This window comes from Adiantum capillus-veneris, chromosome 4, assembly GCF_014529385.1.
Source record: "Adiantum capillus-veneris isolate H3 chromosome 4, ASM1452938v2, whole genome shotgun sequence".
NCBI lineage: Eukaryota > Viridiplantae > Streptophyta > Polypodiopsida > Polypodiales > Pteridaceae > Adiantum > Adiantum capillus-veneris.
Window position 1 is genome coordinate 85,611,678 of NC_140934.1, and position 18,165 is coordinate 85,629,842.

The 18,165-nt window shown below is 42.4% G+C and overlaps 1 protein-coding gene and 1 pseudogene across 1 annotated transcript; both read right to left on the bottom strand.

Annotated features, from left to right (window-relative positions):
• Positions 1 to 1,817: 1,817 nt before the first annotated feature.
• Positions 1,818 to 14,672, bottom strand: LOC147459535 (uncharacterized). Its single transcript, XM_086511609.1, has 3 exons — positions 13,512 to 14,672; positions 2,526 to 2,658; positions 1,818 to 1,944 (listed from the first exon to the last, which is right to left on the bottom strand). The coding sequence occupies exons 1-3, from the start codon at positions 13,657 to 13,659 to the stop codon at positions 1,818 to 1,820; spliced, it is 408 nt and encodes a 135-aa protein (XP_086367735.1). The 5' UTR covers positions 13,660 to 14,672.
• Positions 14,673 to 15,291: 619 nt separating this feature from the next.
• LOC147459536 (uncharacterized) lies at positions 15,292 to 17,716 on the bottom strand (annotated as a pseudogene).
• Between the last annotated feature and the right edge of the window lie 449 nt (positions 17,717 to 18,165).

An 18,165-nucleotide genomic window follows, 5' to 3' on the forward strand; every position in this document is an offset into this window, starting at 1 on the left:
GACAACTTCGTACCTTTCCTTTCAGTTCCTGTACCTCTGTTTTGTGTTGCAAAATGGTAACCTGATCTGTAGAATGTAAATGTGAAAGACGAACCATCTCACATTGTTGAGCTTGGAGAATGCCCTTATAAGTTTCAGCTTCTCTTGTAAGAGATTTACAATAACCCAGAAGGCCCTTTTCTCCATCACCAGCAAAGGTCAATAAGCTTGTAGGATTAACAAACGGTGGAGACACATTAGTCATTGGATTCTTAGGGTAGAGAGAGCCTCTCGTCCAGATATCTATGTGTTTAGCTCCCTGAGCTCTGAGCGTGTCTATGCAAGCGGGAGGTATATGTGTGTTTGTTTTACTACGCTTAATCAATGGTTGGTACTCATTGTCCAAATCAATGTGAAGGTGATATTTGGCTCGTTTCTGCGTAACATTTGTGCCATTTGAGGAGTGCGCCATTAGCCAAATGTGCAGGTTTAATGGAAAGTGAATAGCGGTTGCGCCTTCGTCCCTCCTAGTTAGCCTCATTCCCTCCATATTGACGAGGTTCATTCAATGCAACTGAAAAGAATATTATCCCTTAATCATTACGAACGAATGTTCAGAAGAGTAAGGAATCTACTTAAAGTACACTTTTGAACTTTTACAATGAAAGACCCAGCTCTATTATTTGCCATTTTTTCTAGAGAGAGAGTGCAAAAAATACATTTTCTTAGAAGGCCCTCCAAATGACCTCCGAAATTTCCTAATGGCTTGGTAGACAACGCCTCTCGATCCATTGACCACTACCTGCACAATCACATTTCCAAAAGGTGTTTAATAGGCAACCCCCGACCCCTTCCTCTTGTAAAGCTTCTAGATTATCTTCTATCAAAACTAGAGTCAGAAGACGAAGAGGGGGTAAGAAATGAAGTAAACATGGCGTTTGGATTTAGTAGTGTGTGGGATCTTTTTTGAGAAAGGGACTCATCTTCTTTAAAGTTAGCTTCAGAAGTCCCAGAATAGTTTTTATCCCTTTGTAAGAACCATAAGTAGTAAGGAGCATCCCTGGTTCATTTGCTCTGAGCTCTTTGAGCATGTCAACCATTAATGTACGAAAATGTATGAATGCAATTTGTGCCAAAACCAACTCCTTGGCTTGTCCACCTAACCAGCAGCAAATGAGACTAAGATGAAAGGATGTAGGCTTTTTCGAGAAAACAGATTCCATATTGTTGAGTGCGTACCAAACTGCATGGTCAAACCATATAATGCTAGACTCACATGATGCTTTTGGTCAAGAAATCTGCAAGCACACTTGAGATAGGGTCTGTAAATATTCCATACTGATTTCGCATAATAATCTTCATTGTTTTTATGGAACTGCATGAGACCTTTTGTTCTCACGTACAGACCTGCATTAGAGCTACACTTCTTGGAACCGAGAAAATACTATTGAATGGAGCTTTAATCAGCTCTCCTTTGTCCAAACATTGCATTCCTTTGAGTGTCTTAGCCGAGAATCCTCCATTGTAGCAGCTGGCAGATTTGCCAAAAAAACCCAAGTCTCTGTAGAGATAGGAGCCAAAAAACCTTTATTAGGGAGTAACCACAGTTTGTGCTCCACCCTAAAGATTCAACCTCCACTTATCGAAATTGGTGAAAATGGAGAGATTCTGGATACCTTAGGTACCAATTCCAGAAGCGAAGTGTCACTGAGAGAACATAAATCTCTCTGAAATTCTTTAACAGCTTCCACAGTTGCAATATCTCTACAAAAAAGATTGTTGGCAGGTGGGAGACTTGGAATAGTCGGGGCCGTGACAAAACTCGGGTTGAGCCCACACTACTTTCTGAGAAGGTTAGCAAGTTCAGTTCCATCAGAGGAGAACTTGGCCAAATCCTCTTTATGAGCTTTAGAGATAGTGGGAATATTAGCAATAATGTCGGTATTAACAGAGACACCCTCCTTACTGTTTTTGACCAAAATAGCTAAAGTTTTGACCCATTTGTCAAAGAAGATTGTGTGAATCGGGGAGGTAGTAGGAATACTAGACTAGGTCACAATAAGCACAGATTCTTTCGCATCTAAGAACCAAAAGAGAAGCCCATGATAGTCGCTCCATTGGTAAATCCAATCCCTGATACTACAGCAAAATTGCCTTAAGTAGGCATAGTTAGAAATGACCAAAAATTTCAGATGTCCTAGAAATTTGAAAGGAAGCATAATAAAAGGCAAAAGCAAAAACAAACTATACATTTAACGGTGTACTGAAATATTTTGATAGCCACCCAAACCTTCATTCGGTCAGAAAACATTCATATTGACCATGTGAGGATAGCCCCTCCTAGCTCAGACTGACGGTTTTACCAGATCATCTTGACCTAGCACAGTGGGAGTCTGGTCTTGACCTAGTGGTAAAACTAGATCTAAGTGCAATTTGTGTGTGTTTTAGTTATTTACATATATTACCCACAAACAAACATATACATGTTCAAAGACCAAGGTACCCACATAAATACAAGGTTTATTATACAAACAAACTTAGATTACCTGATTTTGTACAAATGAATATCAACAGGTTGGTATAAGACACCATCCAAAAGGTGAAAACTCCTTCGAACTAGCTGCAAATCTTCCAGACAGTAAAGCACCAAAAAGCTAAACCAAGGAAAGTAGCCCTCACCTGCACCCATAGAAAACAACACAACATTCCATTAGCATTGGCTCTGTATGCAGGTGATGCATGGGCATCCTAGTTGTTATCCATGTCACAAAGGTGCAACTTTTTGTGCAAGTAAAGAGAAAATTTCAACAGACTTTGGTAGCCAATTACACAATCATAAAAAAAACCTTTATGAGTCTAGTATACAATTACTGGTACTCGTACCGTTTTCATATCTATAGTGCTATTACTAGTAGTACTGGTATTGCTATACCGCTATCCTGGTATACTCGCTCATCAATACTGGTATAAGTCTCAGTCTTTCAGTGTTGGTAATGGTACTGGTATTGGTACTGGTTGTTGGGGTATAAAGCCCAATGTGGTCGCCCAGGTAAGTGGGCGGGCCGCCAGGTATGTACACATATTCTTTTGTAAAAACCTAATAAGAACTCACTATGCTCTACACATTACAGTAGAGCGAGTTCACCATATCGTCGTGCTCTTCTTCTCGCACACTCTCTCGCGTTGCACTTCCGCTCGTACTCCTTCAACTGGTATCAGAGCTCAGATCGAGGCTCGGGGCAGCACTACAAGAGGCTAGAGTCACCAACTCATATTGGAGTGAAATTCGACAGGCGAAGACACGGCCCCAAATCTCGTGGGTGAGCCCAACGGGCTCAGTGTTGTCAGAATTTCATTCTGAGGTCATCTCGGCCACCGTTCGGCTTCGACAAAGGTCTGCGCAGGCCATTTTCGACTACGTGGTCTCGACAGGTGCAGATCCGACTCTGCAAATTTGGGGTTTTCGGCCTACGACTGCAGGTGCTGAGGATATCGACACTCCCAGAGTGTTGATTTGTGGCTGTCTACACATCGAAGGACGGCTCACAGTTCTTGGAGGCGTCTCACATGCGACACGGGCGCATCTACACACAGACTGTAGGCGACATCCACTAGTTCATCAGGTAGCTTGTGTTTGCTGCTTGATATTCCAGATTTCATCCTGACATTGCAGGTACTTCCACATGGGATGTATTGTCAGAGATGATGTATGTCTGTTGAGGGTTTGTTGGCTGTGAGTCACGCAGCAAACAACCGCCGCAGCGGTTACAGCATACAGTGGGAAATTTGTGGATGTATGACTTTGTGGGAAGTCTATGTACTGTCAGATTTACTGCAGCCTTTGTTGAGGGTCGAGTGAGGTTTTATTGCGCTGGGGGATTCTCGAATGTTGAGATCCTTTCGGTGATACAGGTCTTGGAGCGATCCCTCGAGCACCCTTAGATAGGCAGCTAGGATATATTGACTGTGAGTTAGACAGTTGGGATTGCATCTTTGCTTTACTGCCGTTGAGGCATTGTCGCAGTCTATGCTTACAGGATGTGACAAGACAGTCAGAGACAGTACAGGTGCAGGACAGGTTTACCCACAGCTTACAGTGTTAGAGAGACAGTGGTTTTTTGAGCTGTTTTTTGGTCTGTTTTTAGTACACCAGAGCCATTTTACAAAGGAGACTCTGCCAAAATTTCTGCAGAATCTGAAGCTTTCTTGGTTGATATTGGTTCAGAGGTAAGTTTACAGGGGAAACTCTGCCGAATTTTTCCGAGGAAAGTAAACTACTGTGAAGCGTAGCTATGGCTCGATCACAGGACACTGCTCTTTACAATATCAAGAAGCTGGATGGAACCAATTTCCCATTATGGAAGAAGCAGATTTGGCACGTGTTGGTACAAAAGAAGCAGATAAAACCTATAAAGCTCAAGGGGATAAAACCAGAAGATATGGACGAAGATGAATGGAGCGAAATGGATGAATTGGCACTTTCTACCATTATGCTGACTTTGGCAGAAAGCGTTTACTTCAATGTAGCAGACGAGATGTCGGCTTATCAAGCATGGTTAAAGCTGAGTGATCTTTATGAGAAGTAGAGTGCAGCTTCACAGGTATACTGGATTAAGAAGCTTGTTGACTTGAAGATGAAAGAAGGGACACCTATGTCCAATCATCTGAATGAATTCAACACAATCTATAGTCTGTTGTCAGGTCAAGGTGTCAAGTTTGATGAACCTGTTAGAGCTATGTTCCTGTTGATCACATTGCCGGAAAGTTGGGACACTTTTCGCACAGCTTTGAGTAATTCTGCACCTCGAGATGGTTTGAACATAGCAGGTGTAGAAGGAAGTCTTCATACTGAAGAAACCAATAGAAAGACAATGGACAAAGTCAAAGGAACAGCCTTAGTTGTCAGGGGAAGGACCAAAGAAAAGTACAAAGGTGGAAAGAGGAATCAGTCTCGTAGCAAGTCCCGCAATGCTAAAGGCAAGAGTGACATAGAATGCTACCATTGTGGCAAGAAGGGTCACATGAAAAGAGACTGCAGAGAATGGAAAGCAGAAAAAGGCAGAGAGAAAGCTAAAGACCATGGTGAGAAGAACAAGTCCTCAGTGAAGATTCAAGAAATAAATGTGACAAACACTGTTGCAGAGGATGACAGTCTAGTGTCAGGAGACATCTACTTCTTGAAGAATACAATGGACTCAGCTCTTCTTACAGCATCTGATGGAAATGCACTGAGTGACTGGATTATAAACTCAGGGGCATCACTTCATGTGTCTCCAAACAAGGAGTGGTTTACCTCTTATGTGACCACTAAAGATCATGTTCGGCTAGGAAATGGGCAGACATGTGAGATCTTAGGTGTTGGAGATGTTCAATTGAAGTTTCAGAATGGCTCTTCTTTCACGCTGAAGAATGTGAGACATGTTCACGCAATTACAAAGAGCTTGATCAGCACACGTTTACTTGATGATGCTGGCTACGTCACCACTTTTGGACAGAACATGTGGAAGATATCCAAGGGTTCTATGATAGTAGCACATGGCGTAAAGTCTCGAGGACTTTACATGATTTATGTATCAAATGTCTCTAAAAATGTAATCAATGTAACCGAGCAGCCGAACGTTTCTTTGTGGCATAGCCGGTTAGGACATATGTCCAAGAAGGGAATGGAAATCTTGTCTCGTTCTGGTTATTTGCCTGGCTTTTCATTTAATGATTTTGAATTCTGTGAACATTGTCTGTATGGTAAGCAAACACAGCAGCCACATAAGCATAGAAGCAGTAGAAGAGATACACAGTTGGCACTTGTTCATAGTGATTTGTGTGGACCTATGCCTAACCTATCTCTAGGGGGAGCTTCTTACTTTATGACATTTATAGATGATTACTCGAGGAAAGTATGGGTTTACTTTCTCAAGCACAAGGATGAAGCGTTTAGTGTTTTCAAAACGTTTGTGACACTTGTGGAGAATCAGAGTGGCAAGAAGCTTAAATGCTTACGCACTGACAATGGTGGAGAGTATGTTTCAAAGGCCTTTCAGGACTTTTGTGAGTCAAAAGGTATAAAACGTGAACTTACTGATCCTTACAATCCTCCTCAAAATGGTGTTGCTGAAGGTCAGAAGTATGTTGTCTAATGCAGAGCTGCCAAATGGGTTTTGGGCTGAAGCTGTATCAACAGCTGTTCATCTTGTAAATAGATCTCCTAGCAAGGTTTTGCAGAGGATTCAGTGCCAGAGATGGTATGGTCAGGCAAAATGCCCTCATACAAGCATCTCAGAGTCTTTGGCTGTGAGGCATATACTCACGTTCCAAAGGAATTTAGGAACAAACTTGAGCCAAAGAGTAGAAAGTGCATCTTTCTAGGCTATGGTAATTCAGGTGAGATGGGGTACAGACTTTGGGATCCCGAATCTAGAAAGGTTGTTCGCAGCAATGATGTTCACTTTAATGAATCCAAATATCATTCTAAACCAGAGAGGGTTGAGGAGATTAGAAGAGTTGTCTTCCAAGAAGATGGACCTGCACGTGCAAGACAACATGTCAAGGCTCAAGAGGAGCAAGGACAGGATAGAGTGGAACCACAGGTTGTGGCTGAGCATGAGCCACCTATTGTGCGTAGATCTGGACGTGCCACGCGACCTCCTGATAGGTTTGTTCCATCTATGAACTATGTCATGTTGACTGATTGCAATGAGCCTTCATGTTACAAGGAAGCAGTGCAAATGAAGGACTCCGGGAATTGGCGATTGGCCATGGAGTCAGAGATGACAGCTCTGCATAAAAACAAGACATGGAAGCTAGTTAAATTACCACAGGGCAAGAAGGCTCTACCTTGTAAATGGGTTTACAGGTATAAGATCACCGCTCATGATAGTAAGCCAAAGTACAAAGCAAGGCTTGTTGCCAAGGGCTTTAAGCAAGAACAAGGCATTGACTTTGATGAAGTCTTCTCTCCGGTGGTCAAAATGACTACATTGAGATGCTTTCTTGCATTGGTTTCCATATTAGATTTGGTGTTGCACCAAATGGATGTCAAGACAGCGTTCTTGCATGGTGATTTAGATGTGGAAATTTACATGCAGCAGCCAGAAGGGTTTGTTGAGAAAGGCAAGGAAGATTGGGTATGTAAGTTGTTAAAGAGTCTTTATGGCTTAAAACAATCACCGAGGGCATGGTACCATAAATTCCACAAGTTTATGCTTTCTCAAGGCTACAAACGTAGTGAGTTCGATCACTGTCTATATACAAAGAAGGCTAAGGATGGTAGTTGGCTGATCCTTATTTTGTATCTGGATGACATGTTGATTGCTGGCAAGCACTTGGAAGAAATTTCAGCTTTGAAGTCAAAGATGGCAAAATCGTTTGACATGAAAGACATGGGTTAGGCAAGTCATATACTTGGTATGCGCATTGACAGAGACAGATCAAAGAAGTTGATTTGGTTATCTCAAACAGATTATATTGAGAAGGTTTTGCAACGTTTCAATATGGAGAAGGGAAAGGCACTGAGTGTTCCATTGCCACCATATGTGAAACTTAGCAAACAAGATTGTTCTGTGTCTGAGGAAGAGCAGGCCGAAATGGATAAGATTCCATATGCGTCTGCAGTGGGTAGTTTGATGTATGCAATGATTGCTACTCGCCCAAACATTGCATTTGCAGTGGGAGTAGTAAGTCGATACATGTCAAACCCAGGCAAGAAACATTGGGAGGCAGTGAAAGGAATATTGAGATACCTGAAAGCTACAAAGAGTATGCGTATATGCTATGGGAGTTAGGAGCTAAGTGTAAAGGGTTTTACAGATTCAGATTATGCAGGTGACTTAGACAACCGAAGGTCTACGTCAGGGTATGTCTTTACATTGGCTGGTGGAGCAGTATCATGGCATTCTAGATTACAAGATTGTGTTACTCAGTCTACTACAGAGGCTGAATATGTTGCAGCATCAGAGGCATGCAAAGAATCAATTTGGCTTAATCGACTAGTAACAAATTTGGGAATCAAAGAAAAGATGCCTGTGTTATATTGTGATAGTCAAAGTGCTATACAATTGGCTCGCAATCCAGTTTATCACTCAAAGACAAAGCATGTGGATGTGAAGTGTCATTTCATCAGGGAAATGCTCGAGGATAAGCAACTTCAGCTTGTCAAAGTTCACACCACAGAAAATCCTGCTGATCTACTGACAAAAGGACTTCCCTCAGAGAGCTTTGCGCATTTTCGCAAGCAGTTAGGTGTAGGGTATTACATCACTTCTCTACATCTCTTGTATATTAGTTTGTATAGTAGCTTCTCTCACACTTAAAGTACCACATTGGACTTTAAGTGGGAGGTTGTTGGGGTATAAAGCCCAATGTGGTCGCCCAGGTAAGTGGGCGGGCCGCCAAGTATGTACACATATTCTTTTGTAAAAACCTAATAAGAACTCACTATGCTCTACACATTACAGTAGAGCAAGTTTACCATATCGTCGTGCTCTTCTTCTCGCACTCTCTCTCGCGTCGCACTTCCGCTCGTACTCCTTCACTAGTAGTGTTGGAACTGAATGCATTATACTACTATATTGTTATACTGGTATATCGAATCCCAAACATTTGTCTATGTCAAGAATACAAAAAAAATGAAGAAAACCAGTAGTTATAAAATTGAAAATAGGAAATAGGTAAATCTATACGAGTCTTGTAAAGAGCCGGAGTACAAGTATTGATTTAGGTTTGGTATATTGGTTCTCATACTGGTACCAATTGTTGAGATTTTTAGTGCTAGTACCAATACAATTAGTCTTGGTATTGATATTCCAATACTGCTATACAGGTATACAGGTATATTAGTACTGGTAGTAGTTCCAGATTGTCAGCATCAGTACTGGTTCTGGTAGTACTAGAATTGGTGTTGCTTTATTGCTATACTAGTCTACCAGTTTACTCGTATATTGGTTCCAGACATATTGTCATGCAGCGAATACTAGAATGGATGTATAACTAGGAGAAGGGAAGTAGGTAATTCTACACTAGACCTGTTGAGAGCCGGTGTACTGATATAGATATTGATTTGATATACTAGTATTGGTACAAGTACTATTATTGATAGTATTGGTCCCGGTAGTACTGGTATTGAAAACTGCTATTCAGTCATACTGGCATATTTGTAATGGTACTAGTTTTAGACTATCCATTCTAGTATTGGTGCTGGTGGTACTGGTATAATGGTCGACTAATAGGTAACGATATGCAACTCTCAGAGGGTTAACACCATCAAGCATAATTCTTCCTAATGTGTTAATGACATTACTTCATTATATTTAACTTAAATAGAGGCCCAAATTTATAACTTCCAGTGTTTGCCAGAGGAAACCTTAAAATCCAAACTTCTGGTTGGTTCCAAACTATGCCAGATCGAAGTTACATACCAAACCAATAGGTCCACTATACCAAATGATTTCATCACCAAGTGTTATGAAGAACATCATCCTCAGGCCTTAGCTTTATAAGGCACCAAAAAAACCAGCTTAACTGGCTACAATACCCTCATTTATGTTGAAACTACCCAAGCTCAAGATAGGACTGAATATGCATAACGATAGGAAATACTCCTTTTACTAAAAGGACATACAACCAATGCCGTTGATACAACTTTGAACCTCAATGTTTTAGCAAGTAATCTAAAGCTCTCTTGCAGGAGCATACACCATCCAAGCCACATCAAAAGTGACATTGCAACCTGAGTATGAGGAATAGCACTATAATCTTAATCTAATCAAACTTTACCATTCAAGCAGTAGTAAATACTGAAAAATTATCAAAAACATGAGTTGCCATACATGTCCTTAATGTGCATGAGAAACCAATTAGAGAAAAACATCATCATTTTGTCGAGCAAGAATCCATTTTAATGCCAATATTCACCTGAGATTGAGTTGGAGCAACTAGCTCCACAATGGCTTACTTCTCCTTGCCTTTGGCCGTAGATCTATTACTTAATAGTATCAACCAGTAGGCCAGGTCATAGATAGTGCTACTATGGAGATAAATACATCAAGAACACTTGCACACATTACTAATGCTAAGTGAGCTAAAAAAACTCACCTTTTATAGAGTTTAGGAGCAGGTAACACCTTCCTCATGATAGTACAGCGGGCCCATCTACAGGAAGTTACTAGAGTAGTGGTGCGTCGTGAGGTATTAAGGAAAACAAAAGGAGGTGTTATGGGGCAAGTGGCAACCAACTATCAGCATAGAACAACAAGCCCGTACACTAGATGTGGAGTTAAGCCACGCCGCAAGTTCTCATAATGGAGAGAGCGCGCAAGGAGGGAGCCACCATGGTTTTGCAAAAAATGCCATTGAATGCAGAGCCATGAAACCCACATACCTTAATGCCCTTAATTAACTATAGGTTTAGGTATCTGTAGGGTCTCACCATAGTCAATACAAGCTCCTATCCCTGTAGGAAAAATGTCCCCTTTATTTCACAAGGTAAAGATACCATAAGGTTCTCAAACATTCTTTACCAAAGCGAGTAGTACATTCTGGGCATCGTCGACTAGTCCCAGCAAAATAAAAATTAAAGAAATTACAATCTAGTTGGAACTGGCCATAAGAATGTGTGTGTGTGTGTGTGTGTGTGTGTGTGTGTGTGTTGTTAGGAAATATGATGTAGCTAAGTAGATAATTGAGTAGATTACTTAATGGAGAGAGATAATTTTCACACACAAGAGACTGTAGAGTAGAGAGAGAGAGAGAGAGAGAGAGAGAGAGAGAGAGAGAGAGTGTACACACGATATACGTGGTTCACCCAATGTGGGCTACATCCACGAAAAAGCAGCCACTTAATGGCTTTAGTACTTCAAACATGAAGTAGGTTACAAAGGGATTATACCCTTAATAGAAATCTCACCTTGCTTCACTATCACCACCTCACGCCCACCTTGTTGCATCAATTTCACACTGTGAAATGTGTGTAGAAATGGCCTCCTTTATAGGCCAAAAGTGCTACCCTCTCTCATGAGAGGCAACCATGTGTAGCTGCCCTTGTGTAGATAAGTCCAAATCACACTATGAAATGTATGTAGAAATGGCTTCCTTTACAGGCCAAAAGGGCTACCCTCTCTCATGAGAGGCAACCATGAGTAGCCACCCTTGTGTAGATAAGTCCAAATTGGACCCTCCAATCCATCCATGTGTGGTCGCCCTTGAGAAGACAAGTCCTCCTTTGAAATTGGCCACCGGCCATTGAATTCGACCACCGGCACCGGCCATTGACTTTCGACCACCGGCCATTAACTATCGGCCACCGGCCAACTAGCCAAACAACCGGCCATTTTCTAACCACTTTTCGGCCATTGTCCGGCCATAATATTCCGGCAAAAATGAATATTCCGGTGTTTTGGTTTTCGACAAGTGATTTTTCTTCACGCATGATGGCTTCTTCTCATAATGAGGGCTTTACAAATGTGCATTTTTAATACAAAAATTTACAAGGCGTAAATTAGATCCATACTTAACATGTGTGTGTATGTGTGTGTGTGTGTGTGTGTGTTAGATTGGTTATGCCATTTCCCTCTTGAATAATAGGTCTTTTCAATTCTCGTCGGATAGATCTTTCAGGTCTCTTGGGATAGTTTCCTACGACGTTAAAATTCTATTCTTCTCATGTGTGTGTGTGTGTGTGTGTGTGTGTGTGTGTGTGTGTGTGTGTGTGTGGGTGTGGGTGGGTGGATGTGTGTATGTTAATAAAAAGAGGAAAACGGTATAACCTTTCTATAACATTTCTATCACCCAAGTGTGGTAGATTGGTTATGCCATTTCCCTCTTGAATAACAATCTTGAGTTCAACTCTCATTGGATAGATCTTTGAGGTTTCTTGGGATAGTTTCTTACGACGTTAAAATCCTCTTCTTCTTGTATGTGTGTGTGTGTGAATAAAAAGAGAAAAACGGTATAACATCCCAAGTGTGGTAGATTGGTTATGTCATTTCCCTCTTGAATAACAAGTCCTGAGTTCAACTCTCGTCGGATAGATCTTTGAGGTCTCTTGAAATACTTTCCTACGACATCAAAATACTCTTCTTCTTTTGTGTGTGTGTGTGCGTGTGTGTGTGTGTGTGTGTGCGTGCGTGCGTGCGTGCGTATGCGCGTGCGCGCGCGTGGGTGGGTGGGTGTGTGATTGTGTTAATAAAAAGAGGAAAATGGTATAACCTTTTTATCACCGAAGTGTGTAGATTGATTATGTCATTTCCCTCTTGAATAACAGTTCTTGAGTTCAACCCTTTTCAGATAGATCTTTGAGGTCCCTTGGGATAGTTTCCTTCTTCTTGTGTGTGTGTGGGTGTGTTAATAAAAAGAGGAAAATGGTATAACCTTTATCACCCAAGTGCAGTAGATTGGTTATGCCATTTCCCTCTTGAATAACAGGTCTTGAGTTCAACTCTCATTTGAGGTCTTTTGGGATAGTTTCCTACGACGTTAAATTGCTCTTCTTCTTCTTCTCTCTCTAACATGTGCACTAAGAGAGAGAGAGAGAGAGAGAGGAAGGAGTTCTCTCGATCTTGAAGCTAATATTTTATAATTTAATGTCTTTTTTGTTATGCTCTCTCAATCTTGAAGCTAATATTTACTTGGTGAGTTCTACATGGGCCATGTGGTGGCTTGTGGGTTCAACGAGGGGAAAAGCGTTCTCTTTTCGCACACCCAGACTAAGCAATAAGTCAATTCCTTGGTTCCCATTATTTGCTTTTGCTTGCTCATCATGCATGTTCCAGACACTTGTAGCTCCACTTGCATCATAAACTCTACCATCACTGATTTAGAGGAAGAGACGACGAATGCAGCAGCTATGCAAAGCAAGGTGCTCTTAGAGATTGTGCGATGGAATCCAGAGATAGAGTACTTGAGAGAGATTTGCGGTTTAGACGGCCATGTGGATGCCCTTTCCTTCAAACAGAAGGTGCCTATGAATCATAGCCTATAATAGTAAAACAAGGTACGAACCACATTAGATTGGGCAAATACATTGATTTGAGAAAAGCAAATAGCACACATACGATACCATGACGAATCGAGGGGAAAGGATTCACACAATTTGTGTTTGGCTCAAGGGTTAGAGGAGAAAGGTCCACACGATTTAACATGCCTTGCATTATAGGCACACATCATCCTCCAAATGCAACTAGTCTTGCTTGGTGGGCCTCGCTATATAACATCTATAGAATAATCATGTAGCGTACGCCAATTGCGATCAAATCCAGCTTATTGAACTTAGGGTCTAGATTCTAGAAGTCACTACTGAAGGACATTTATGTTACCCGTGTTCGTCTTTGTTTTAACTTTTGTAATGTTAGTTTGATTGTACAACTGATTCAAGGCAAGGTTGTTATAGTGTTGGACATTTCATCTTGTAAGTACATATTAATTATCATAGTAGAGTTGTTGATGTAGTAGCGTCTTATCTATAATACATGCACCCAAGGTACAAACAAGAAAATAGATAAAGCATGAATGAACTGCAACAATAAATGAGGTGCTTTACTGACCTGCAATGTTGTACTGCTGCTTTTCGATTGTCCAATCTATAGGCCGATATTTGAGTGAAGCTACAAAAAAGCAACGTGAATAGTTAAACATAACATCTTGCAATGAAACGTCACAGATTGAAAGTGCGAAGTATATAGTGCACGCCATACAGAGATGCCATACAAAAGTATGGTGGAGAGCTGGCACTGTGGTCTCTCCAAAAAATTATAAGAAACAAAAGCCGTGCCCTGCCCCGTAGCGTTTATGTGTTGCGCCAAGCAAACGCATGCGCATGGGAAATTGAATGCAGATAACGGACCTTGCAATGTTGTCGAGCTGAAGTCGCGCTTGTACAATTGGAACATGCAGTGTTGTGAATATATATCCAGCTTGTTAAAAATCCCCCAACTGCTCGTTTGGTTTTCCCTATAGTTTGCTCTTGCTCTTATTAAGGATACCCCATATCTAGCCACCAGTGCCCCGGCTACAAATCTTGTTGCTCAACGACCTCCTTTGTTGAAGCACTGCTCCCCCATTAATTTCTCTACACTACTCGTTAGTGGCTCCCTATTCTTTGTAGCTACACGCTCTGTTTAGCTTCTCTTGCCTCCTTCTTACCTGCTCTTCAACTAGCACTGCTCGTTGCCTCTTTATAACATTCCAACTCTCCTAGAACAATAAATGCTTTGCTGTTCTGTTTGTAGATCCCAATCACCTGCTTGTGCACCTTCTATGAAATCTTGTTCATTTTTCCTCTTTACGTTGGTTTATGACCTTACACCAGGTGACACCAACTTCCCAAGTCTTCTTCACGCCTTCAACCTACAACTGCCCACCCATCAACTCTTCTGCACTTAAAGAGAGATCCATCCAAAAGCGGCTGGCAGTTCAGTGAGCAGTGCGAAAGTGCCATTGTGACAACCAGTTCATGATGTAGAACCTATTGCATCGAGAAGGTAAAATAAGCATTCTAGGCCACTTGAACGGTTTACCGAGGACCTTGCAAACCCTGGTTACTTGTTATATTTTGCAGATCATGACCCTTAAAGGTACTTGGGGTTCTTGCCGACATGATGAGCACTCTCAACGATCAGATATTTGGTGCGATCAAGGCATGGCAAAGGTCTATTCTAGTGCTACTGAGACAAAAGATATCAGATTTCAATTGATGATCAGTGGGCATAATCTGGAGTCGAGTCACCAAACTTGTACTTGCTTTTGGAACCTGAGAACGCTTACAGATTGCACGCGTGTGAACTGCGCGAACTCACGCCTGTGGTGCCTACGAATTGCGCAAACCGTTGCAAAGTCCTGTCTGTGAACTGGAGGCTGCAGTGTTGTAGTGTCATTTTACTTAGTTTAGCTTTAAGCTTTTCACTCGTTTGCTAGCGTGAAAAGCTTTCGGCGAGAAGCTGCCAAGTGGTGGCTTGTGCGATCAGATAGGGGGAGAAGAGCCTTTGGCTCACCTTGCAAGTAAAAAGCTATATTCTAAATCTTTCCTATTTCATCCCATGATGGCGCCCTTCTACATGCCTTGGCTTCCAGCTCTCTGCAGACCTTCCAAAGAAGGACAAGCATGGACGTCGTCTTTCTTTGTGTGCACCTATACGTAGGTGGTTGACGGCATGAAAATAAAGCGGTTTGGGAACGAGAACTTGAGAAGTACTTTTAATAGGAGACCGGTGAGTAGTTGCAGGAGGACGAGAGAATCCTACTTTGCTCTCGAGTCGCGTCCAGCCTCCCCATGTGTGAGAACGCCTTCCGCTACAGAGCAACACTCTTCTTGCTGTGGCCTTCATGTTTTGAAGTACAATACACGAGCCAATTTGTATTTTATTCTCAAATGCGCTTGTGACTTCAGTGCTAGTTATTGAGGCCATCGGATTCCGATCAAAGGCAATGGCCTAGATCATGCCAAGTGGCAGCTTGTATGATCAAGAAATCAAAAGAAGACATTAGGCTCACCAAGTAACCAAGATCGTTTTGATCGTTGTTGTGCTCGCTTCGCATCAGGTGAAAATAGCTCTCTGGCCCTGCCCCTGTTGAGAATCAAGGCACTGCCAAGCACACAGCCCCTGTGTAATTCAATATGTAAGCATTGCCTTGAAGACCAAAGCATAGGTGATTTCATTCGGAGAGACGCTTTGACTTTGCATCTGCCGGAAACAGCCCAGAGCTTCCTGGCCATACCCTGTACCACATATCTTGTAATCAATACATTCCAAGAGTTCACATCTTGCACAAGAAGCTCCTCAAGTAGTTTTTGTGCTTTCTGAAGTACACCATATTTGGCATACATGGCGACCAAGGCCCTAACTAGCGATACCATCGTGAATTTTCTTGCCCATATCAGCGTCTTGCATAGTGTCACATGCCTTCGAGAAGAAAGCATAGGTGATTGCATCTGGAGAGATTCACTAGCTTCACATTTGCTGAAAGCAGCCCAGGGATTCCTGGCCCTGCCACATTTGGCATACATGTCGACCAAGGTTGTGCCAAGCATACCATTTTTTTTTCAACAGCCCCTGACTAACAATATCGTCATGAGTTTTTTTGTCCATCTTAGCGTCTTCCAAATTGCCACATGCCTTCAAGATGTATCATGTAAGCATAGGTTATTGCATCTGGAGAGATGCACTCGCTTCGCATTAGCTGAAAACAGTCCATAGCTTCCTGGCCCGCTCCTGGTTTTAGCGTATCCAGCAATCAGTGCATTCTCGATATCAGCGTCTTGCATAGTGCCAGAACGCAAGCATATGTGTTTGCATCTAGAGAGATGCCATCTCTTTGCATCTGCTGAAAACAGCACAGAGCTTGTTGGCCCTGTCCTTGTTGGGCATATCTTGCAATCAATGCGTTGCAAGAAACGACATTCCGAACGAAAAGCTCAATGGCACTCCAAGAGACGACATTCCATACAGAAAGCACCTGAAGCAAGTTTTGTGCTTTTTGAGATGCACCACATTTGGCATACATGTCGACCAAGACAGTGCCAAGCACGATGTTTTTCCTACACGACCCCTGACTAACAGTATCATCATGAATATTTTGGTCCATATCAGCGTCTTGCATAGAGACACATGCCTTCAGAATGCAAGCATAGGTGTTTGCATCTGCATTCGCTGAAAATAGCCCAGAGCTTGCTGGCCCTGTCCTTGTTGGGCATATCCAGCAATCAATGCTTTGCAAGGAATGACATTCCGCACAGGAAGCTCAAAAACGACCCCTGACTTACAATATCATCATGAATATTTTGGTCCATACCAGCGTCTTGCATAGTGCCACATGCCTTCACAATGCAAGCATAGGTGTTTGCATCTGGAGAGATGCCATCTCTATGAAGTTTGCATCCACTGAAAACAGCTCAGAGGTAGCTCGCCCTGTCCTTGTTGGGCATACCCCGCTGAAAATAGCCCAGAGGTAGCTGGCCCTGTCCTTGTTGGGCAAATCCCGCAATCAATGCGATGCAAGGAACGACATTTCAGACAGGAAGCTCGTCAGGCACTTTTTGGAGCCATCTGAAATATTTAACATACATGTCAACCAATCAACAACATCTCGTGTAATGCCACACACCTTTAAGATGCAAGTGTATGTAGGTGATTGCATCTGGAGAGATGCCATCTCTTTGCATCTATTGAAAACAGCCCAGAGCTTCCTTGCCTTGTCCCTGTTAGGCAAATCCCGCAATCAATGCACTCCAAGAGACAACATTCCGGACAAGAAGTTCCTGAAGCAGATTTGTGAATTCTGAAGTTCACCACATTTGGCATACATGTCAACCAGCCGACCAAGGCAGTATCAAGCATAAAAGCATAGGTGATTGCATCTCGAGGGATAGGTCTCTCTTCTCACACGTTGAAAACAGCCCACAGCTTCCTAGCCATGCCGGTCCCTGTTGGGTATATCCTGCAATCTGCAAACAGCCCAGAGCTTTCTTGCCCTGTTCCTATTGGGCAAATCCCGCAATCAATGCACTCCAAGTGACGACATTCCAGACAAGAAGAAAACAGCCCAAAGCTTCCTAGCCATGCCAATCCCTGTTGGGCATATCCTGCAATCTGCAACCAGTGCGTTTGAAGAACTCAATAAATTGAGAGCAGCGGCACAGATTGAGATTGAAAAGCAACGATCATGGCAGCAATCGGGCCGTACGATCGTGGCAGTAATCGCACGTCAAATAATTGCTCTACGTGCGAGCGTGCTGCCTAATTTGAAAAAAAGGGCCTTAGGCTCACTAAGTAAAGAAGTTGCCCTCCTAGACTTCCAAATGTTGCATTATATTTGTCCATAGCACCTTCAGGATCTTAGAAAGGGGCCATACCTTTGTCAAACAATCAATTGATTGAGCATCCACCTTCTCAAATTGATTGCACAATTTTCATCAAATATTTGATTCAAGTATGTCGAATTCTACCTCATTCAGGTCCAAGCACACTCTTTTCGCCCTTAACCCGTGGCCAACACATTCATGCCAACAAGTCCTTCCTCTTCCACACTCGGAATGCACCATAGGTGACCATGGCAATCACATTGCCTTTCTTCCAATAGTTCTTCAAAAATGACGCCATTCTCTTCTATGGGCCTTTCCTCTTCAAGGCGGTGGGCTTAGGGACGCAAGCCTCCCTCTACTACATGGTCGTCACCGGATTCATGACCGTTGTGGGAATCATC

Bases quoted from the DNA above. Each gene is read 5' to 3' on its own strand.
- LOC147459535 (XM_086511609.1), bottom strand. From the start codon at position 13,659: ATGGCGTGCACTATATACTTCGCACTTTCAATCTGTGACGTTTCATTG. The intron at 2,659-13,511 runs GTCAGTAAAGCA...CTATGGGTGCAG, and splicing joins GCAGCAGTACAACATTGCAG to GTGAGGGCTACTTTCCTTGG. The intron at 1,945-2,525 runs GTAATCTAAGTT...GGTCAAAAACAG, and splicing joins ATTCATTTGTACAAAATCAG to TAAGGAGGGTGTCTCTGTTA.